This window comes from Chamaea fasciata, unplaced genomic scaffold (genome assembly GCF_029207755.1).
Source record: "Chamaea fasciata isolate MVZ Bird 193981 ecotype frontalis unplaced genomic scaffold, bChaFas1.0.hap1 SCAF_3, whole genome shotgun sequence".
Lineage (NCBI taxonomy): Eukaryota > Metazoa > Chordata > Aves > Passeriformes > Sylviidae > Chamaea > Chamaea fasciata.
The window spans coordinates 16545327-16569260 of NW_027094088.1; the positions used below are offsets into that span (position 1 = coordinate 16545327).

General features: G+C 47.6%; 1 protein-coding gene across 2 annotated transcripts in view; it reads left to right on the forward strand.

The window, feature by feature from the left end:
• Positions 1-12553: 12553 nt before the first annotated feature.
• Positions 12554-23934, forward strand: part of ITPKB (inositol-trisphosphate 3-kinase B) — a 67579-nt gene continuing 56198 nt past the window's right edge. Inside the window, exons 1-2 of one of the 2 annotated variants that reach the window (XM_066178152.1) lie at positions 12554-13170; positions 14584-15685. In XM_066178152.1, the coding sequence (XP_066034249.1) occupies positions 14747-15685 (939 nt within the window). In that variant the 5' untranslated portion in view covers positions 12554-13170; positions 14584-14746. Of the gene's footprint in view, positions 13171-14190; positions 15686-23934 lie in introns of those variants that run through there. The other variant, XM_066178153.1, reaches the window with a different exon arrangement.

Consider the following 23934-nt stretch of genomic DNA (forward strand, 5'->3'; position numbering starts at 1 on the left):
ATGAAGCAGAGGCAAAAGTCGCTAAATCACAGTGGTTGCTTTTCATTTATAAAGCTGCAGATGTTTTGAGCCAAGGGTCAGGAAGTAAATAAAGCTGTGTTTGCATTTCATAAGTCCTGAAAGGTCAGTGCTGCATCCAATTGCCTCTGGGAGTTGGTCCCCGAGGGGGAAGGGGGAAAATATTAGGAATAACGGTGCCCCAAACTTGAACTTTTTCAGCTGGGCACCTTTCACCCATGGAGAAATGTTTGTACACTTGTTCTTGAGGTGAAGCTTCTGCTTCACTGCTTTGGCAAAGAGCTTTGAGCAGCAGGGCTGGGGCTGCAAGTCACTGCCCCACTGCTGTGCCTGTGGGGCTGCTTCTCTTCTAGGCATGTCTTCCCCTTCTCCATGTGGTACCCTGACTGGCATCTCCTGGCCTCCTCTATTTACTTGTGGGTTCTCCAGCTAAAAGAAATAATGCTAATAGAAATCTAGTTTCTATGTCTCTCCATTTCTTCTGTGGAGTAACTCAGCTCCGTGGATTCATTAGCACTGCTTCTGGTACTGAGGTGATGCTCTTAACTTTCATGAGCGTCTCAGTGGCTGCCCCATAGGATTAACTGTAATAAAAGGTAGCCTAAGTACATTTTCAAAATGAAATAGACAGGAGCTACTCATTCCAGCCCTTTCTTGGCTTGGTTTCATATGCTTTTATTTTATATTTACCCTTTAGGAACCCAAACAGCAAAACCAATGATGCTCTGCCAAGCTTTTAGATTCAAACCTGCTTGTCTTTCAGTGAAGGAAAAATTTGATTCAACGCCTGTAGGAGTCAGTGATTCTTTTCTCTTCAGCATTTGGGTCTGACTCTGTGAGTTTTATGAAACACTAACAGCAGTGTGAGGACAATGAATGTGAGCCCAAGAAGTACTGGAATATTATGGGCAGAGCTAATAGAAGCTGGTAGTTTGGGCAGAGCAAGAAGGGTCTCCTTGAGCTGCCTGAGCACCTTGAAGGCGTGGCCCAGAAAGACACACAGAGCAAATTGTCTGGACTTTGCTGTTCACCTGCAGGGAGAGGATATGGTGGAAAACAAAGGCTCTCCATGCAGGCTGAGAAACTGTGGCAGGGCCAAGTTGAGCCAAGACAGCTGCAGGTAAATTACTACAGCAGAGCTCAGACAGTAACTGTGTCAAAGAACAGCCACTCATTGGACAAGTACAAGTAACCTACCCCAGTGTGTTGTTTTCACTGAAGTTCATCATGCAAACGTAATCATGAGAGAACAGGAATGAGGAAAAAGGCTTTAGCTATTTTAAGCTATTTACCTCTGTTCTTCTCTCTAAATACAAGAGCCAAGGCCATCAATGCAGTCCTGAGACCCCAGGGTGGCCCTGCCTTGGGCTTATGGGCAAGAAAGCCCTTATTGCTTTCTCTGCTGCTGCTTCCCTGCACTGTGTTGGACATCACTGTCACTGCTGTTGCCCTCCATTTTCTGACTTGTGCCATGGGCAGGACTGGCCTCCTCACTGCCAAATGCACGGAGCTCTTCCATCTGCAGAGAGTTACCTATTCATTCATCCTGTTTACATTGCATCAGCTTGTTAAAAGAAAGGCCGGTCCAGTGTGCTTACCTTAAATGTGGATGGAAAAAATTATACCTACCCAGTGGAAACTGATTTGAATTCAGCAGATTATTTAGCACCTTGTATGTAAATCCTTGCTTTCGATCTTTGAATAGTACAAGTGAAAATAGGAAATGTGGAAAAAAGTACTTCCTCAGAAACAGAAGGGATTTTGAACTGAATTCTGGAAGAGAGAACTTGGTAAGTTTCTTTCCCAGAGATAGATGAATTCTTAATTTAGGCGTACAGTATAAGACCTGATCTGTAGCCTATTCAGATCAACAGGTATTTTTCTTTGGACGTAACAGGGTAATATATGCAGACTATAATTTGTGTTTCCAGCTACAGTTGTTAGCCTTTTGTGGATTTTTAGTGGATTATCCAAGTGAGAGAGAAAGAGCCAAAACTTATTTTAGGTGGGATGTAATCCATTTTAAGTGAGTCTTCCCAGGGATTGATCTGGTTTATTATTCTGAAATCATTCTGATTATTTCAAATGTAAGAAAAATTAATTAAAGACTTTCAAACCCTGCTGATACTCAGAATTGCTGCAATAATTTTGTACTTACTGATGAAAAAGTTTCCATAATTTTAAGTGCTTAAGCATATTAACACAAAATATTTGACTGTAATCTCATCCTTCTGTAATGATTTGGAAAACTGAGTTCTCTAGCAGCTATTCCAGATCCATATGCCTGCAATGCAGCTAATGTCTCAATTAAACTAAATTAACCAAAACTCATCAACATTTATGTTCACAAATGTGTTATACACACTTTGAAAATGAAAATTACTCCGAAACCAACCCATCAAGACTACCTTTCCAAACACAGAATTTGTCACTGAGAGCAGGTTAGACCAGGTGTGGGCTTTTTAAACCAATACCTTGTTTGATAGAGAACTTGACAAACCCCCTGAAGATTTTAGATAATTCAAGGCCCAACCTTCCCTTTTTACAACTTATTGTACCAGGCACGCAGTACCATTCACCCCAAGTTTGAGGGAAAAAAAGACCCCTCTGAGAATCATTTAAGCGTTAAGAGTGGGAGAGTATTGTTTTGAGGGAGAAAAAGATGAGTGTCATTAATCAGATTTTTAAAAGAGAATGAAGTGCAGTGCTGACTTCAGGCATTATCTATCTCTGATAAACCTGGTAAAAGACATCTCTTAACAACTGCCAGGCAAATTGCATCAACAGACAATTGTCCTGCACTCTTCCTGCAAGGATCATCATCCTTTTTGTGGATGTCCAAAAGCTGAGACACATTTTATTTCCTTGTAAATGCAATTGAAATGTGTGTTCATATTGACAGCTTGCATCTGAGGGACTCCAACCTCCTTCCATCCATTTGAAATGAAAATCTATTTGTTCGATTACCTTAGGACACGGGAGCTGCCCCAGCACAACTTTCCCTCTAAAGGAAAAGGGGTGAACCCTTGTTTTCTCATGGCTATAAGGACTCCCCTGGTCCTTGCAGTATATTTTTCTTGGATGCATTGCAACTGTAGGTGCTACAAAGTGTCTTCCCATGGAAGTCAAGTTTTCCATCAGAGAGCAAACAAGTCAGGAATATGGGGAAACTGACGCAAGGAGTGTTACATTTCTGTGGAGAGACTCAGCTGGTCAGCAAAGCCATCATTGCAGCTGTTTAGTTAAAAAAAAAAATTGTTGACAATCTAATGCCAAAGTCCATGATATCACTTGCCTCCAGCTGCTGATTAATCTTGTGAAAGAAATTAGCTTGGACATGAAAGAGTGTGAATCTAACTACTGGGACAAATAACTGTTCAGAAAGGAACAAGGAGGAAAGAACTCACCAAGTGTTTGGTCAAACGATTTATTTTAGAACAGCCTGAAGCCCCAGTTCTCTCTTTCCCTGTAAAATTTGCTACTAAATCCTCATGGTCTGATTGCACTCCTATCAGATTCAGTCTTTTTGCTTTCCTGGAATTACTACAGGTTTCTCCATAAGCAGAACTGTCCATGAGCTTTATGGACTGGAGGTGAGAAAATGGCATGGAGGGAACATTAAAACACTGACAATTTAGAAGTTTCAGTGAGGATAAGAGAGAAAGAGTTGCTGGTGTGTGTCTCAAGAATTTCAGGGAGGCTTCCTAGGGCACCTACCACTTCCAGTAACATGGGCATTTTGTCTCTCATTCTCCTTGGCTCAGCTTTCAGAAGTGTTCTTAAGAGTTCACAGAAGTTGTGTATTCTTGTCACTTTCCATCCAGGTTGATTTCCCTGGGAAAGGATGGGAAAGTGGCAGTGTAGGTACTTCAGGACTTTCAGGTTAGGAGTTGGGAAGTGTAAGAGGCCATGTAAAAATCTTTGTGAGTGAGGTCACTATTTAGGCAGTAGATCTGATGGCTGGCCTTTTGTTAGTTGTTAGAGTTCATGTCCTCCTCTATTGTGGTCTCAAGTGTGCAAAGGAAAGCCTTCTGCAGCAAAATGGAAGCTAATTTCTAGAAGACTGTAGTTTCACCTGGTAGTCTGAAGTCCCTTCCAGTGTCCCTCCAGCAACTATAATGGAATGACATCCAGGGCAGAGCTGGGCCCAGCTTGTTGAGCAGGGCAGTGATGATGAACTCCATTCTCTGGTCCATCACTGATGCACCACTTTCTAGATTGTTAAGGCAGCCTCCAGCTGTCGTTCTTGGAGGTTTCAAGTCTGAGTATACTCGTGATGTTTCCTCCAAAACCGGGGCCCTGCCTAACTCAAGGGCCTCACATAGGATCTCTTCCTGCAAATAACTTCAAAGTTATTTCCATTTGTTTAACTTCAAAGTCTGTTCCATCCACTGCAATAAATCTCAGCCTGCTTCATTTTCCTCTTCATCTCTCTTTGAAACAAATGAAATGGTAGATCATTCCCTGATGACCACTGTTGCTGGTGACGCAAATGGCACCTCACTGGATCCTGTAAGTCTTGTTCAGCCCCATCCATCATCTTAGCAGGGAAGAAGAAATGTTAGGCAAACTGTCTCTTAATGAAAGATAGGGCTGTAAAAAAGGAAAATATTTCATTGTTTCAACATTTTGTTCCTTTTAGGAAATGCCACATATGTAAAACAGAAAAAAACAAAGTGGGTTTGGGGTTTTTTGCTGCATTTTTATTTGCTTGTTTGTTTTTGTTTTAACATAAAACACTTGCAATCTAGTCAAAAAATGATCTTGAGAAGAGTTAAAGAAATTTGCTTGTGCAGCTAAGGAATGAAGTGAGTGTCTCTGCCAAATGATGGGTGTTTCCAGGATACTGTGTCTCCTACCAGAAAGGGTTATTCCAAGGCATTTCTCTGGCAGCTTTTATTAATCTCCCTCTCTCTGAGCCAGAAGACAGGAAGATGTCAGACATCTGTGCTCTTGCACTGTTCCCGTTTTCCTATTCAGGACAAGGCTGTCCTCAGCCAGTGGGAGAGAACGTAAAGGAACTGGCAAAGCTCAAACATTTTGTCAAGGGGAGACACATTTGTAAAGTTAATCCTAGTGCTCTGTTCGGCTGCTCTCTTCCCACTCCCTATAAAACAACCATGAAGAAAAACAGTTTCAGTCTGTTCCCAGTGAAGAGAAGATCACAACAGCCGCCAGCTTTTCCAGTGTCTCCAGCTGGGGGTGCAGGCTGTGTCCATAAAGGGTGAAGAGACATCAAAGAAGCCACCACCTCTGAGGGCAAAGCTGGCACTGGAGCCAGCGGAGCCCCATCAGCTCTCCTGGTTCTCCCATTTCCATGCTCTTTCTGTCCAGGGTGGTGTCTTTCTGTCCCACTCACCAGACAAGTCCTGCTCTTTGCCAACACCAGAAGCCCATGGGCAGAGTGGCCAAAGTGTGAGTGCAGCCCCAGCTGGAGGGAGCTGCGGGGATTCCCCATCAAGGAGGAGGAGGAGGAGGGGTTGAGCCTCTCTGCCATGCCCCTCTGCAGCTTCATCTTCTGCCAGGTCTGCCTGGCTCAGGCCAGCATGAAGTCCTACCTAATCCCATCTGGAATGCTGCTGTCAAGGATTATGGGAGAATCTGGTTCAGACATCAAGGGCTACAGGCCCTATAGGTCTGCCCAGAAAGGAGGAAAGCAAAGGATGGAAAAGGAGTGGAGAACTCATGGGAAGTGAACAGAGCATTTCTGCTGAGGGCATGCAGGCCCTACATCTCTCCTCTTCTCTACTTGCTTTTGCATCTCATTAAGTTACTTAAGTAAATAGGTGAACTCTCCTGGGAAGAAATGAGCAGCCAGCTGGAACTCCATGGTATCAGGCCCCATCCAGCAGGAAGTGGGGAAAAAATACATAACATTTAGGAACCATTAATGCTGTGGTCTAGCTCATCAACCCCCATTCAGCAAGATAGGAAATGGATGGTTAATATCTCCCCTCTTGGCCAGTTCTTCATCTTCCCCAGCTGTAGTGTGTCTTTTGTGTCCTAATTTCAAGCAGCCGGACCATCAACTATCTTTCACCTTTTGCAAAGGAAAAGAAGGATTGGGAACTCCTCCCTTGAAGCACAGAGAGTAGTGAAGAATGGCAAAATTCATGGTGGTGTGAGGGAGCATCCCAGCTCTTGACATCTGTCCTGTTACTCAGGCATCTGAACATGAGTTTAAATTCTTCAATTTAGTTACACAGAGGTGAAAACTCAAGCTGTAGTGTTGCCTGGTATTAGAGAGCTCATGGCACTGGAGTGAGAAATGCCAATGACCTGAATTTCTGCAGTGGTGACTTAAAAATCTTAGACAAGTGCCCTCTCAGCAATAAATAACTCTGCTGATCCAGGAGCAACCTGGAAATACCTGAGGGAGGAGGAAGGGCAGCACAAGAGGGAGGCTTGTCCTGGGCATTCCAGCCAGAGGAGGTGGGAGCACAGCAAAGGAGATGATCCAGCATTACTCAATTTGCTGCTCAAATCCAGAGCTGAGGAGGCAGCTCAGAGAGCAGTTCACAGCTCCAGGAGTGGATGTCTCCAGAGTGCTCCAAGAGTGGTTATCTCCAGAGCTGGGGCAGCAGGGAAATAAGGCTCTGACTAGTGTTAGCTGCAGCCAGAGAAGCTGCTTTTGGTGCTATTAAAGTGCCCCCTTATTATGCCTGGGTATATTTGTGTGTATGGATGTATGTATAGAAACTTGTGACAGTTCTGAAAATATCCTAGGTGGACATGTATGCTGTTCTTTCCATAAGGGCTTTACTTGCCTCTAGCTGTTCAGAGGAAAAGCATGATCCAGCATGCAGATCTCAGTCTTTCTGGGAAAGATGTTGTTGCTTGAAGCAATTTTATGTGCAAGGACTGGTGCTCTCCAGTGACTGCTATAACACAGCTGCTTTTCAGGGTCAGGGTCTGCTGACCTTTGCAATTTGTTGCATAGCAATGAACAGTGCTGCATACAGAAAACAGCACAGATAATACTCTGCTGTCTGGCAACATCATTTAGGAATATTTTCATAACTCTATTGCTTTAGATATTTAAAGTTATGAAGAATCAACCTAGACCTGCTAGTTTATTTAACTCTGCTGCACTCATTCGAAGTTCAGCTTTTTTTTCCTTTCAAAGGCATAGGAACAAAGATAAATATCTGTCCATCATAGCAATATTATGGTAAATCCTTAAAATAATTATACTGCAAGCAAAAATATATTCCTGGAGAAAACCAAAATGCTTTATTTTAAATTAAATGGCTACAGCTCAGTATGAACTTTACAATAATTAATCATGTCTTCTTCAGTGCCCTCTCTCTCCCAGTTGTTCAAAACACAGATATCACTCATTGCAGAGTGGAAACTTGGACAGCATTTCTTGTGATTCCATGCTCATCCCTAAAAGGTGCAGCGGAATTGCACAGCCCCTTCATATACTATTGATTCCAAAAAAGTCTATGTGACACACACTGCTCACTTGAAAAACAGCTTGTCTTTTTCCTGCCATGATCATAGCTATCTCAAATAAATGCAAAGCTGCTCAATTATGGCTGTGTGGTCACAGTCTAGTGGAATAACTGTGGCCCATGAATAGGAAAAACATCTTCAGATAACAAAGCAGTATTTGAGTTCTAACGGTTTTATTCCCTCAGCAACAGACTTGGGTACAACTTTTAGCAGCCTCAAGCCCCAGTGGGGAAGGATTCCCCTTTATGGTTTTAGTTTTACTGAATGTCAGTGAAACTTGACAATACTTATTTGATGTGCATCTACTGCCTATAGTTTGGTCTGTGCAAAGAAAAGAAAACGTATATGCTGAATTATGGGTTAGTCCCCAAACATGCACATGTTTATATTTCTATCATCTGCAAAGAGCAACTGTGAGCCAAAGTGCCTATGTAAAGCCCTGCTGCAGCACAGAGGACCACAGCTGTGGCACATACCAACTGCAAAGCTGGGCTCTTCCCTGGAATCCACAAAAAACAGGAAGGGTGGCACTGAAACTGCTGGCCATACCCAGACATAAAACCAGGCTTTCACATCAGACGTTCACATCTTCACCCTGGGGAGTTTACCAGCTGAGGGAAAGGTACCACAGCCATATATGCCTTGCATCAAGAGGAAATGTCGTATCCTGTGTTTGTTCAAGAGTTCCTAAACATTCTTGCCTATACTGTGTGTGCATAGCTACTTGTTAGAGTAATGCACTATGCATAATATTTTCCATACATTCATCTCAATCTCTTGAGCTCTGTAACAGTACTTCAAAGTCTAGCTGCAAATCCTGAACCCTATGAGGCAAACTGATGTTCTCAGCTCAGTGCTACAGCTCTGCAGATGTGTGCTGCGCATGGGTAAGTGGGGTGTACATATCCCTTCCTTCGAGGCCCCCAGGTGTGTATGAACCTTCAGACAGGTCACAGACACGAAGTCCCCAGAAGACACAGGATGTCTCAGTCCATCCTACCTGTTCTGCAAGTGGGCAATCACCTCATTGCTCAAGCCCCATGGCACAGCAGGGGCAGAGCCCGGAATGGATCACCGAGATCTTTGGCTGCCTTTCCTGGCTGTGCCGAGCTGTAGGTGTTGGTGCAGCACAGGGCGAGGTGCAGCCAGGAATGCGTGGAGGTGGCTCCCAGGGAACAAAACTGGTTCCTTTGTGCTCTGGGAGGACGTACAAGCTCAGACAGACGTAGGTGCAGTACACAGACTGCCCTAAATCACAGTGACTGGCTACAGGTGTCTTTAGAGAGCCCTGTGTCCTTGTTCCCTGAACAGGAGCTGGCACAGAGAATATTAACCAGTCACTGCTTAATTCTGCCATTATGTGTGTTCTTGTGGGATAGCGGAAAGGGAGAAAAATGACTGGATCACCCAACTCAGAGATCACTGAGAGCTGGGAAAACCAGCTTCTTTCTGACCTGTTCTACCACTGAAGGAAGGCAAAAGGGCTGGTGCAAGATAACCGTCCGTAGGCCTTTTCTCAGGTCTCAGTTTCCTCTGCCAGCCCAGACAGGGCAGATGTGTGCTGTGTCTGTGTCAGCCACCTGCTTCAACAGAGACAATTCTCAGCACATAATTCAGTGTTGTGTTTTTGCTTGTGTCTTCTGTGGCTCTTTTTCTTGTAAAATATTAGCCAGATTTATTCTCTGTCATGCTCGCATGAACACAAAGTCAATCTGTTGACTGTATAATTACTCTGCATTTATCCATTTATTTCTGTATTTTACATAAGTCTAAGATTCAACTCACTGGTGAGGAAATGCTGTCAGATACTGACTTCCACTGCAAGGGTGCTGACGGTCCTTCTGATGCTGGATGGGATGAACAGTGACAGTTTAGACAACTCATCTTTGAAACACAGGGAAGGCTGTCTTGCCCAACCAGTCCAAAACATGACAGGGAGTAATAATTTAAAAAATGAATCTTATAATAAAGGAAGAATGGAAGGAGGAGGGTACTTGAGGATTGTAGTTGGTTTTTTATTAAATTGTTGTGATTTTTCTGGGTTTTTTTTTACAACTGGATTGAGCCAAGTAGATTGTGATCCATTCTGTCCTGTTCTAGCTTTATAAGGCAGCCTACACCATATTAATTATGTGTCTTCAGGGATTCAAGTGACTACAATGACCAGTATCCACCATGCAAGTATTCTCCCCTCTCCACAGAAGGAGGTATTTCTGCAGTAAAGGATTTTGTTTCAGTAGGTGTTTTGGATTTGGGTTTTTTTTTTGCCTGTTACTGTGGTTTGGATTGAGGAAGAGGTTCTTCTTCTATTCAGTACATGCGAACTAGGGCCTCAACTCCATGGGAAGAGGGTGTATAAAATAGCAAAGGACAGCTCTACCTGTGCTTGAGAGGGTCACCAGCACTGTATTAGTCTCCTGTTGCTCCCACTGGATCCCACATGGCAGGGCTGTCCCATCACTCCTACACAAACCACCTCCCCGCAGTGATCAGCAGCCCGAGGGTGCAGCAGGCAGGGGGGCTCGCTCATGTGCTCACTCATGGGGCACAGTGAACACATTTGGGACAACTAATTTTCCATGAAACATGATAATTATCGTGTCTCCCTTCAACTTCAGAGAGCTGCTGGGAGGCCATTAATTTTGACAGCTGTGCAAAGCACCTCTAGCCAGTGTGTCAGTGGGAGATGTCACACAGTTAAGACAGCTCCATGCTCTTCTCTAAGTGTCTGTCCTCACTTTATTTCAGAATAAATACATTCTGCAGATATGTGCCCTTCCTAAGTGGAAGATCCTGTTCGTTTTAATGGCTCCACTCCCTTGACAAAGGACAAGATAAAAGTTGGCTGGATCAACTGTTTGCCCTAACCCAGCTTGTTTCTGTATCCTTAAGCACTGTAATGATTTTCTTTGGAAGCAGGAAGTATAAATTTAAATGAAGAACATAGCTTAAGGAGAAGAAAGATCTTTTAACACCCAACACTGGAGTTTTACTTGAAGAATGTACACTGAGAGAGTCAGAGTGGAACGACCTTTTTGTTCTCTTTGTACAGCACCTAAGGCAACACTGCCAAAAGCCACAGAGAAAGCTCCTCAGCAACATCAAGTAACTGCAGCAGTACTAGTGCCCAGGGTCTGTGAAAGCAACTTTTTTCTTGCTTCCATCCTTGTCTCTGGATTAGACTAGCAACCTCTATCATTAGTGTTTTCCATTTAGGCTAACCTCAAACGCTTGGTTTCCACTTGATTGGAAACAAGTGTGCTGAAAGCTGTCTGCTCTTCACTACACAATGTGGACTGCTGCCTGGCTCCAGTCTGGAAACAATTATTTCCCTCATGTACCCACTGGTTCTGAACAGTCAAAGACTTATCTCTAGACTTTCTTTTCCTCTTTGCACTTTTATTAGCCCCTTCCTATATAAATAGAACTTGTCATTGTATATAATGCCCACAGAACAGCTCTAGCTCTGTTACTTGACAAAACTGCTGCCACGTTTTAAGGCCAAGTCTCCCTTGAGGGATTTTGTATCGGTAAATGTGCCATAGCAAATTCACCACTCCTTTGTCCTATTCTGATTAGGATGAATTTTTGATGGTGTTTGAATTTGTGGGACTTTAAGAGAGGGTGGGACTTTAGGCACACATCGTGCTTACAGTGGTGTAAATACTCTTCTCTCACCCCAAAGAATGGTCAAAACTTCCACACGCAGATGTGCAGTAATGCTTCCAAGCATTTGCAGATGCTACCAGCATAGCATGGTGCAGCTGTTTAGAAAAAGAACACACCTGTTTATCTGCCTGTATGCCTGGATTTATTCTTTCTTTCAAATGTTCCTACTTTTCGACATGTGCATGCAGACACGAGAGAAGGTGAGCAACAGATGACAGAAGCTGCAGATATTTGCACACGGGGGTAAGCTTATGCCATGAACAGTGCCATTTTACTGAGCAGGGTCACTTTTCTCAGAGAGATTGATCTCACACTTTATTTCATGGAGACTAGCTCCCAACTAAGCACAGACTGTAAGGAAACGAACTGGAGTGGAAAGAGTATATAAATTTCTTTTCCTGCACTGAATTCAAAATAGCATTTTTCTTACTGGAAAAACAAACATAAGCTCAGTTTGGGTGTCTCTGTCTGCCTGCCTGTGGGATTGGTAGTCCACACCTTCTGCCAATTCGGAAACCTCTCTGCCCCCGTTTATGCTCTAGAGGTTATGTCTTAATTACAGAAAAGCTGATCTGCTGTGACATCAGTTTCCCTCTCTAGGGGGAAATTCCTAGCTGTGAAATCCTAGCAGAGGCAAATTGCTGGTTTGTTGTGGTTTTTTTTGGTTTTTTTGTTTGGTTTTTTTTTTTTCCTTTGGCCAGTCCAGACCAACCCCAAAACTGCCATCTGGGTTTGACCTTGACTACTGCTTTGAGAGTGAATCGGAGAGCCTGCTCTCCTAAAGTGCTGACGTACAGACAACTATTTCCAATGAGTTATCTTGATACAGAACTCAGGCTGTATCACAGCCAAGAGCCTGTTTCTCCTGCCAAGCAGGACCCAAGCCTGGGGGCTGCAGGAGCTAAAAAGTGCTGTGTCCCTCCATGAATCAAAAAGGACACACGGTGTCCTGAACGAGTTAGCCGCAGCCCTGCCTAAACCTCGGGCAACGTCAGTCAAAGTGCCATCGACCCTGTCTCTCGAAAGATGTGGAGGTCATCTTACCTTCCTTGGGATGTGCTCACCCAAAACCACGCAACCTGGCAGGGAGGGCTTTGTGCGCCAGTCTTGGGCTTATGACCAACACGCTGAGAAGCAGCAGGACTAAGCCGTGGTGCCTGGGGAAGGGGGATGCCGGGGGAAATGGCTGGGTTAGTCGGCGCCTTCGAGCCGGGTGCCTGGGGAGGTGGGTGGCCTTCAGCTGCGCGTTGCTGGCGCTGCCGGCAGCACCCTTTGCCTTGACCGCTGTGCCGCGGGGAGGACTGGAGCGGCCGGCAGCGCCGGGAGGCCGGGATGCGGAGGCGAGGCGGGGGATGCCCCCCCGGGGCGGGCGGTGCCGGGGCTGACCGGGGACTCTGCCGGGCCCCGCACCGCACGCCGATGCCGCGAGTGGAAAATGCTTCGTGTGTCTTGAACCCACAGCCCAGCCACCAAAGCACGGCGACGGTGGTTGTTTTTTGTTGTTTTTTTTTTTTTCTTAGCTAACAATGGAAACTTTTTTTTTCAGTATTTCCCTCCAGCCTGAGCCGACCGAGAGGAGAAAAAAAAAAGAAAAAAAAAAAACTTGTTCCGCTGAGTTCAACCCCAGACAGGCTCACAACTTCCTTCCTGCTCTCCTACCCCCTCCCTCCGCTCTCCTCCTCCTCCTCCTCGCCGCTCCTCTCCCTCTCCTCCTCCTCCTCCTGCTCCTGCTCTCTCCGCCTTTCCAGCCGCACCGGGAGCGGGCGCCGGGGCCGCGGCGCGGAGCTGCCCGGAGCGCGGAGCTGCCCGGAGCGCGGAGCCGCCCGCGCAGCCTTGGCCGCCGAGGCGCGGAGGGGCAGAGCCCGGCGCGGCCGGCCCGCCCCGGGGCGAGGAGAGGCGCTCGGAGCCGCGGAGGGAGCGGGAGTCCCGGCAGCCCCGCGGCGATGGTTTCGGCAGCGCCCCGCGGCCGCCGGCGGGCGCTGCCGGGCGGGGAGCACTGAGGGCGGGCTCGGATCCCGACCCCAGGTAAGCGGCGGCGCGGGGGGGGTCGCGGCCGCTCCTCCGCCGGGGATCCCCGGCAGCCGCGCCGGGGGCGGTGCGGGGGCCAGCCGGGCCCCGCGGGGAGGAAGGGGCGAGCTGGAGACGGGCGGAGTGGCAGGGTGCTGCTCCGGGGCCGAGCGAGCTGTCGCACACCCAAAGTCTGGCCGAGCACCTTGCGCCGATGCTCCCTTTCGTACCCGAGCCAGAGTGCTGGGAGCGTTGCTGCGTCGGGGATCCCTGCAAAAAGTGGCTGCCCGCGCTAGCTGGGCTCTGTTGATCCTCGCGCTGCCTCCAGGCAGTGCCTGGAGGGATGGGAAGCCCTTTGGTCACACCATCGGTTGGGACTGCGCTTAGACCTGTGGGCATTTACCTGCCAGGAGCCTCACAGGGGGACGCACAGGGATACCGCTGATAGCATCAGACACGAGTGCTTCCAGAGGCGTGTACACCCACAGCCAGAGTTAGCGCACTGTGTGTAAACAAGTTTGTACTCTCATGTGGGCAGTGTGTTTGTGCAGATCTCAGGAGTTCCCATGCCCCGGCATGGGATGGGGACTGCAACTCCAGTGCACATGGAGCGATCAGAAAATGACAAAAAGCACACTGAAGCGCACAGGGGCTCAGAGAGCCCCCTAAGAAAGCAGAGCCTCTCTCACACGCGTACAACAGTCACACACACTCGGCAGAACGAACAGCACTGCACATCCCTGCATGTGGGGTCCGGGCTGTGACTTGGAGGCAGTAGCAGCAGCGCTCGATGTCCTCGACAGCAGATGTGCACAGGGGAGGCACATTTAGCCAGGGCATTCGTGAAGATGTGCAAAGCCGTGTTGTTGCACATGGTAAGTTAGGGGACTAACTTGAGACGTGGCCCTATACCGTACAAAGCTGTGCAAGCACGGAGTCTTCCTGTGTATCATACAACAGAAATCCATCCCTGACACTTGGTCTTGCTATAGGTGACAGACTCGAGTGTGACAAATATAAGTTGTTTGGAGTTCTTATCTTCCTTTAGAAAATGTCAGGTTCTGGGGTGAACACGTGAAAGCTGCCGACTTTCAGTTTACACCAGTTGACCATAATTCTGTTATTCTGTTGTGGGGATAGCTGCTGGCTGTGTGTCCTCTCAGACACTGCTGCTGCAGCGGTGTCCACAGGCAACCTGGAGAGGAGAAAGGGAAAGCAGGGAAGTGGGGAAACAGCCCCAGACCTGACTTTCCCTTCACTCAGATTCTTTTTGATGACCAGGCTGGGCCGTGTCCCCGGGGGTGGCACACTGGGGATGCATGCAGGTGGGAGGGGCACACAAGAAGGGAAGAGGCTGGCACTCTGTGTGCCCAGCTGGATGGTGAGCTAAGGGAGGGCACAGAACTACTCTCACTGCTTCTCTCTCCTCAGCTGTCCCGTTTTATGGAGCTGCGGGCCAGGGCCAGCCCAGCTCCCCTTTTTCCTGCTGGCGATGCTGCTGGTCCCGTCGTGGAGAGACGCTGGGCAGCCCCGCAGAGCCTGAGTGCCGAGGCGGCAGTGGCGACGGCCCCCCTGTGCTCCCCGGCTGACTACTATGGCCGTGTACTGCTATGCGCTCAATAGCTTGGTGATGATGAATAGCAACAGCGAGGTGACAAGCGGCAGGAGCAAGACGCCGCCTCCTCCCGGACAAGTGCTGCCCAGGGGTCCGGAGACGCCCGGCAGCTGCCGCTCGCTCCCTGTGTTCAGCCCGGCCCCGGTGCCGCCCCGCTCCCCACGCTGTGGCCCCGCTTTCCTCTTCCCACCACCTGAGGAGCCCCTGCGGCAGCCAGGCAGCCCCGGGGGGCGGCGGGGCAGCCGAGGCGAAGAGGGGCAGCCAGGACCCCCCATGGCACGGCAGCTTCAACGGGAGCTGCACAACGTGCAGGTGAACCAGAAAGTGGGGCTCTTCGAGGCACACATCCAGGCACACAGCTTGGCTGCCCAGCCGCCCCAGAGCCCCCGGCTAGCCCGGTCTCGTCCGGCCAGCCCCACGGCACCGGCCAGCCCCACGGCACCGGTGGTGGGACTTGGAACTGGACGCCGGCTGCGAGCCCACGGGGAGAGCGAGGCCCCCGATGCTGGTGGGGCGCAGGTTTGTCTGAGCACTGCAGAGCCCTCCAGGAAGCCAGTGACGATGGTGGCCCCAGCTGTGGAGCTGGCAGAGAGCAGCAGCCCCTTGGAGCAGTCAGGGCCTGCACCACAGCAAGAGGAGGTGGTGGTGGCCCCCGCAGAACTTACGGGCCAGCACCCAGCCATCGGTGGGAGCATCCCTGCTGTCATTGTCACAGACCTGGGGGGCCCGGAGGAGGAGGCGGGTGCTGTGCCCCCTGGCAGCCTGCCTGTCCGGAAACTCTCATCATCCTCAGCATCTTCCACTGGCTTCTCCTCATCCTGGGAGGAGTCCGAGGAGGACATCTCCAGTGACCCCGAGCGCACCCTGGACCAGACCCCGGCCTTCCTGCAGACCCTGGACCAGCAGAAGCCCCGAGTGGTGAGTCTTGCACCAGCCCTGGGGAGGTGGGGGAAAGGGTGGCAGCACCCCTGCTCCAAGGCACAGCTGCAGCAGGAGGGCAGAGGTCTGTTGCAGCAGAGTTCTGCAGAGAAACTTTATACTTGCTCAGTGGTGCTTGCTTTACCTCACAAGAAAAGCTTTCAGACTTGGAAGAGGGGTTCCTAGTCGAAACATCCTCGCACAAGAGAGTAGTGGTACCTGTTTCATTATGCACAGTCCTTGCAGAGCTTCCCTGGTGCTGCAAAGCTGCCTGCCAGTATGCTTAAAATACATCCATGGACTGCAGCCTTCTGCTGACATGTGGTTGGTTACGAGCTTCAGTTTTTCCTCAGCAGAGCTTCCCTGGGTGCTGGAGGTTTCCCATGGTTTACATGAGCCTGAGGGAGAATTTATTTCCTCCCTGGACTTGAAACTGTGTGGGCCAACTGTCTGTTCAGGTTCACAGTGATGCCCATCACCACAATGTCTCTGTGCCTTTCACACAGAAGCGAAATGCTCTAGAATTTCTGGTAATTCCCCTTTTGAATAAAACTTCTTGTTTGTGGGATATCTTATATTATAGGTAATCATATTTTTATTAAGTATTTATATTAAGTTCATTTGTTTCAAGATCTTTGTTGTGGAGCTGGTTGTGAGGTTTTAGATGAGAGAAATCATCAGTATTTCATTACCCTTAGAGAAGAAAGGTCTCCTCAGAGAGGAGAGCTCTGAGGCATTCTCCAAAGGCATGAGACAGTCATGGGATTTGTTGTGTCACTAGGGGAGTTCATTGCATGTCTGAGTGCATCACACAGAGCATGCTTTGCTCTGAGCTGTCACACCAGTTATCTGGAGGGCTTTGAACCACTTTAACCCAATGCAGGGCACCCATCATGAGGTTCTCCAACTAGCACATGGTCTCTGCTGTCATCCAGCTCTGAGACATTGCATTGATTTGAGCCCAGCACTGGAGCCTCCCACTGACAAACCTTGAAACATGCAGGACAACCCAGTGTCTCCTTAGTTTAAGAGTTTAAGAAAGGCCCATCAACTTTCAATTATGTGGTTCACTATGTTTAACTTCCTGTAGACATATGGTAGTGAAACTCCGGCTAAACACAATGACACAAGGAAAACCAGCGCAGGGAAACATCTAAGTGAAGGCATCAAACTTGGAAGAACTGAGACTCTGGTTTGTAAAACACTCAGCAGGCTGAAATAAGTATCTTTTCTTTTGTACTCCTTTTGTCCTATTCCAAGAATCCAGGCTTGGTTCTGCTCATGATGGAGCAGCAGCTGAGTAAAAGCAGTTAAAAAAGTTATGAGTCTGTAGTTCATTGTGTTTGCAGACAGTTATGTATTTTGGGGCTCTCAACTGATGAATCAGCTTGTTCCCTTTGGGAGCTGCTACAATCCCTCTGCTGATTAAATTCTGCTGGTTTTATGTGCATGAGCTGTAGTAATCTCTGCTCCATTCTCTGTGCTAATGACTGTTCCTAGTGCCAGATCCCCCTGATTTGCTGCTGAAAACAGTTCATTGATGGGCAAAAGCATGCCTGATGCTCCAGTGGAGAGCTTCCTGGAGCCTCAAGCTGACTCTGCACAACCTCCTGTGGCCTCCAGTGAGCTCAGCCAGCCTAGTGGCTCAGCAATGAGCAGGCAAGGCTCATTTGTATTGCTAAAAGGTCTGGATCAGAGCAAGCTCTGATCAGGTCTAAGATCAGAATAACTGCTGGGCTCCATGGGACTACTCCGGCTAAACGAGATGAAGATCTGGTCCAAAATGTGTCAGGCAGACTAAGGAGGTGCACTTGATTTTGTGTTTCAGTGCTGGAGTCTCAGCAGGAGCAGAGAGGCTAATTTACAATGATACTTTCCACTGGGCTCCAGAGGTCCCATGCAGGGCTGATCACAGACTTTGGCAGGTTATAGTCAACTTCTCAGCAGGATTGTGTGCAAATGCCCAGTAATTCAAAATTTCATATAAATAGCACCCAGTTTTGTGTACTGGTTGGCAATATCTTGTAAATCCATAACGACAGCAGAAGGCAGCTACTGAAGCAGTGTCAGGTTGCACACTCATTTGTTTTCATGAACTCACTATTTCCTTTCAACAACGCACACGGTCTGGAAATGAGTTGTGTAATGAGGGAGAATGTGTGAGAAGCTCTCTCCACAACTCGTGCTTTTAGTCAAATCCTGGGAGACCTCAGCCGAGAGAAACCAGCGAGGTGCCTCTGGGCTGAGTAGACAAACACAGGGCAGGCAGAGAGCCCTGCCTGTCTGCACTGGGTGCTGCTGGCACAGGGGAGGATGTTGTACCTGCAGGAGAGGTAATGATGAGCGGCAGGAAAGCTGTTCTTGCTGCAGATACAGTCTGTGCTGCACATCTCACATAGCATGTTTACAGATTTGATAAACAGCAGGCCTGCTCCTGCCCTTCCTTTTTGGAGGCTGTCTGGCTTAGCAAATCTGTTAGGGATGTCCGGCTGTCTATTGTAGTTCCTCCTGACATCCCGGGGAAACAGGCTGCTCCCTCTGGCTGGCATGGACTCATCCTCCACTTGTACTGCAGGTAGGAAACTTTGTTTGTGTTCAGGCCTGAAAATTGGCCAGTAAGAAAATGATGTTGCCAGGTGAAAGGGAGGGAGGTATTGTGGCCACATTTTTGGGCATCGTGACCTGGAGCAGCTCTGTGACTGAAAGGGGCTCTGCCTCTGTTTATTGAAATAGTTTGCTCAGTGCTTTCCCTGTCCCTGGAGTGCCCTGTTGCTCAGTGGGCTGCACAGCACCGGGGAACAGTGACCCTGCCATGGTGGTTGCAGATTGTGAAGTGCAGTGACAATAAGAGCAACGTGACATTTTGCTGTTTAATTGCAAATCCACTTAAGGTCTGCGTAAACTTCCATGTAAGGGTTTTTGCAGCTGTGGCTTTCCCCGGGCTGTGGGCTGCTGCCGGAGAAACCCCACGCTTGTTTATTGATGCTTGCAAGGTTTCAGACACGCTCGAGCGATTGCACTGCTCGGGCTGTGTGGGAGGGACGGGCTGTCCAGGCAGCATGTTGGGATGGGGACACTGTGGTTTGGAAATGCCGCAGGGGAGCACTCTCTGCACACCCCCTGTGGCCGACACGGGCAGTCTGGGGGAGGAACTGACGCCTCTGTTCGCCAACCACCTGAGGCAGGAGATGCAGCGACTGTTGGAAGGCACCTGCCTCCATCACTGTCTCATGCTGAGGGGGAGAATTTCTCCCCTCCTGGCTGATCACACAGGTTGGGTGTGTAGGGAAGTGAAAAGGTGCTCCTTTGTCCCAGGTTCTGAGTGGCATGGGTAGCCTGAAATGGCAGCCCAGTCTCCTGAGGAGATTTCACAACTAAAATAAGATACATTCTAGCTGTGGCTCCCACTGACTTCTTGACTGGAAAAATAGTAGTGTATGAGTTTTGCCATTCCAGGGGCTCTGTTGGCTCTTCCCAAGGGAGAGCTGATAACCAGGATGTACTCTGCAGCTGGAGGCTTGTCCCACTCTTGGAAACTGCCTGTGCCCCTTAAACAAAAGATATTCCAAAGCTGGTCTTTAGTGACTCCTTGTCATTGACCTAAAGTCCCTAATTTGTCAGCTTCTTCAAAACTGGAGACAAAGCAACAGACAAGTGGGGGGAAAGGCAGAAATTGTGCAAGCAAGCACGTACTATAGAAAAATGATATGTCGGGGGGGAAAAGAACCCCTTCCTGGAAAAGCAGTGCAAGACACTGCAGTGTTCCTCTTCCTGGCTTTTCTACAGCTGCTGTGGAAACACAAGGATGTACAGCAGAATAGTAATCAAGGGACTTGGTACCCTGTGAAACTTCTGGGACTTTAAGCAGGCTGAGTAGGTTTCTCAGAATAAGAGACTTCCATTAACCTGTTCGAAATGGCAAGAACTTTTGGAAAAAGCTAATGGCAGTGCTGATGACAGGCATTCTTTTAATTGATTTATTCATTTGACTCACAATGGTTGTTAATGCAGTCCTGAAAGGAGCCAAGTTTAGATAGGGCTAGTGTCAGCCAAGGGCCTCTGGGACCTTTGCTTATTTCTCTTTGAGATGTTCCAAGGCATAAGCTGACAACTGGAGTCTTGATTTGTTCCTATAAAAATCAATCAAATTAAATATGCTTTCATTCCCTTTCCAAGCTGTCGCTGTGATCAGGAAGTCTCCATGTAACAGAAACCATGACCACATGGCTATGGTGATACATGCAAGCCCTGTGAATATATCTCTTTATGCCAACTGTGTTTATGTGTTTTACTCCTTACTCCCACTGTGTTTGTCTTAAAAGCTTCCAAGCTTATGAGCTTGTGAGTGGTATCTCTGATTTAGTAGCAATATAATGTCTGGTGTATTAGGGCCCTGCTGGCTTACTCAGAAGAGCAACTGTTCTTTTAGTAATGCACATCATTGAAAGGGAAGATGCTTGGCACACCTGGTAAGCTGCCAAAGGATGTAGTCTCCCTGCTGTGAGAAGACTAGGGAGAGAGGGGAATGGGGTCGACACCTCTGTGTTTGCCCTTTCAGAACACCACGCTCAGCAGACCTGACAGCACAGAGTGTTCGACCTGCTGGGATGAGATGAGGACAGCCTGGTGGACTGGGCAGAGCTTCAGGCTCTTTGTGGATGGAGGCTATGCACTCCAGAGACTTCACAAAGCATCATTCCCTATTCCATAGCTAATCCTCTACCTATTCACGTGACCTTCTCAGGGAATAAGCAGCTTTTTTATGGCTCCCACCCACGGAGGCTGAGTGAAGATGCTGCCATAACCCAGTGAGAGACATATGGTGCTACTTCCAAGTCTGTTTTCATCAGCACTTTTAAGCTCATTGGGAAGGGTTTCTTCTCTGCGCACATTCTCCGTGATTGACAGGGCAGGAATTACATGGCACATAGCAGATCCTTTTCATAAAGGGACTTACTTGCTAGCACAGCTGCTCTATCTTGCATATTTTCTCAAAAAAATTTCACACTGAAAGCACCCGTGAAAGTGGCAAAATAAACCCCCCATATTTCTGAGGTGCAGGAAGAACAAACATTAGGCCCGTCATCCTTAGAGTACCCAGGTCTGGAAAGAGCCACATTTCCTCCTCTTCTGGTGGGAATTGCAGGATGTCAGGAGCTTGCCTGTTTGCATCCTTTGGATAGAAAACTGAATGTCCCCAGAGTGAATTTCATGAATCAGTGGAAACTTCAGAGTCTTGTCTTCACCTTTTTAGAGGCTTGCAAAGACAAAATTGCAGCCAGCACCTGTCTCATGTTTTCCATATCATTTCTATAATGTGTTAGGACAGATTTGCATGTGAAGAAAGTATTAGTGCAGCACTGAGCTCTCATGTGCCATGTGATGGCTAAAAGCCACTGCTGAGCTAATGTTTTCTTTACATGTAATTCTGTTCTAGCTCACCACAGAAATAATGGCATCTATGTATGACATTAAATGTCGCTTCAGCTAAGATTAGTCTTCTGTAATGGTTAGAGATTAGTTTGTTTATACTGGTAGGTAAATCTGTGCAGTAAATTTGACTCGCTTTCTTCCAATGAAGCCCAGCCAAGCTTTCTAAGAAAGATATGTTAATATTTAACAGACAGGGAGAACTAAACGTTAACATTTTCAGATCAGTGTGTGACTTTGCAGCCTAATCCCTTTTCTTAGATGTGACTTTTTGGGGAATGCTGGCTTTCACATTTGCTGTGTCACTTGAAATGGCCCTTCTATGGCATTCATCTTGCTTAGCCTTTCTGGGTGTCTCCTTAGGCATCCCAATGTAGCTTTCTTCTCTCTTACTCTAATGGGATCTTGGCAACTAGTCCAAGAGTTTGCTTTAAGACAGAGGAATCTCTTTCTGAATGTCTTCTATAAAATTTATTGGAATTTCATTTTTATTCCTACACATGAAATCCCAGGTCATGCATAGCCTGCACAGCAGCTCCAAGTATTTCAGGAAGCTGATTCAGTCTGAGGTCTACCAGCCTCAAAAGCAAGTGCCTGTGACTGGCTTTTAAATCAGTGTTTAGGCAGCAAAATTCAATTTACTCTGTAACAGGATGATCATCCCACAGTGCCTTTCAGCATGAATTGGTGCAGGTACATTCAGAAGTCCAGGGTCTCCGGCTGAAAGTTTCAGTCTGGGTGCGTGCATGGTGAATGCACCCAGAATTGGTGGAAGCCTTTGGAAAATGTAGGCTGCAGCTCCTTCTTTCCCAGGCATGGTGGGAATTCAGCCCAAAGCTGCTGTCACAGCTATGTGCCTGTGGAGATCCTCATCACTGCTGTCAGCCGCAGGTTGTATTTACAGAGTGGTTTCTGACCTTAATTTCTCAGAGATGGGTAATATTGGAGTCGGGAGCTGCTGCAGGCTGCTAAGTCCCATGTTAGACTTTTTCCTCTCTCAGTATTTATTTCAGTCTTTTCATACATTTCAGCCATGAAAAGAAAGAAGTGATTTTTCATTTTTTATAGTAAAGAAAGTTCTTTTCATTAATGACATGGGAAAAGGGACAGCCAGTGGAAGGAATTCAATTCTTTCAGATATAAGATTTATTGCTGGTCAAAACACAAGGATTGCTTTTGGAAGGAGAACTAGGGGGTAAAACAACAAGTGCTTAGCACTTACAACTACTTCTTGTAAGCAATACAGTGTATTATCTGATCAGTGCTACACAACAGGAACTTCAGTAGCATTCTGCACTGTTGTGGTTTTAAGTAATAGTAAAGCATCCCTCGTCTCTGTGAAAGATATAGATGTGCTCTGGAGGGTCATGCAAACAGACATTTTAATGAGTTAGATTCAAAGGACAGAATCAGATTCACACACTTGATTTGCAGAGATGTCGGCACCTGGGGTTGCTGTGGCATGGACCTCGCTGAATTGACGTGAGTTTTTTCCAGGGTTTCATCCTTAACTTGAAGTCCTATACTTGAGATTTTGGACAGGACGGTTCCTGTACTATTCAAAGCAGAGGGAGGTCTCTCGGGCCCTGCAGTCTTCACTATCACAAAACTGCCTTCATCTGGAATGAGGACCAGTATATCAACACCAGGAGTAAGCAGCACAACATTTTGGTCAAATGGCTATGTCAGGGAGATGACACAACTCTTTCCTCCCACCCCATCAGCATTTGCAGAAGGGGCTGTTTAGCAAGGGCTAAGCAATGGCAGCACCTACCTTCAGCATCAGCTCCTTCTCCTCCCCCTTCGCTTCCTGTCCCTTTGCCCTTGCTTGGGCAATTCATCTGCAGCAAGATAGAATCAAAGAGCCCTCTTCCTTTGCTAAACAATTCGCTCCTTTTGTTAGGGTCAGATAAAACGCTGATAAAAGTTGTTGTAGCTCCCCTGAAGCCAGCAGGAGCATGCTGCAGGTTTGGTCCTTGATCGTTTTTCGCCACGCTCGCTCCTGCATATATCCAGTTACATCTTGTGGTAAATCCAGCCTTCTGCTGAAATAATGAGCCAGAGATGCAGTCCCTCTGGGGGGTTTGCCCGTTCACAGGTACAGTGCCTCAAAGCCTTTGGAGACAGGAGGTCTATAAATGGAAAGTTCTACAGGGAGGCTTTTTGGAAACTGCGTTTTAGGGTTGGGTGTTTTTATCTTGTTTCTTGCTAAAGAATTTCTGATCCCTGCCACCTGGGAGAAGGGCAGGAGCTAAAGCTGGCCTTCAGCTCACCACTGAGCCTTGTTGGTTGCAGACCTGCATTTTGGGATGGCGTAGGAATAGCTTTTATCCCATCGAGCTGAACGCATTCAAAACGTTTTCAATGAAGGGGTACTTAACTACAAGTCCAGGCGTACCCCTCAAAAGAGAGGAGAGCAGGGCTCCAGGAAGGGGCGGGAGCAAGGAGGAGGTGAGCAGGCTCCTTCTCACCATGTGGACCATAGGAATTGCTCTGCTGGCAGCTGCAAGCTCCATTAGTTATCCAGGGGTATCCTCCCACTGCAGGCAAGGTACAGAGCAGCCAGTTGGAGAATTAGCAACGTGTCCAAATGTACCATGATTGCTATTATGGGTAATATATATTTAACACTCTGCAGGGACCGTTTAAACCGGCATCTGCAGGAAGGGGGAAAAAGTCAGGTTTGCTTTCTTGGCATACTGCAGATCCGAGAGTCCAATCTGTAATCTCTCTTGGTATGTTTTATGTGGGTGGGTTTTGTTAAATTACAGGCAAAGTTATTGCACCCCTAGGCTACTCACATTAAATGTTTCTCCAAT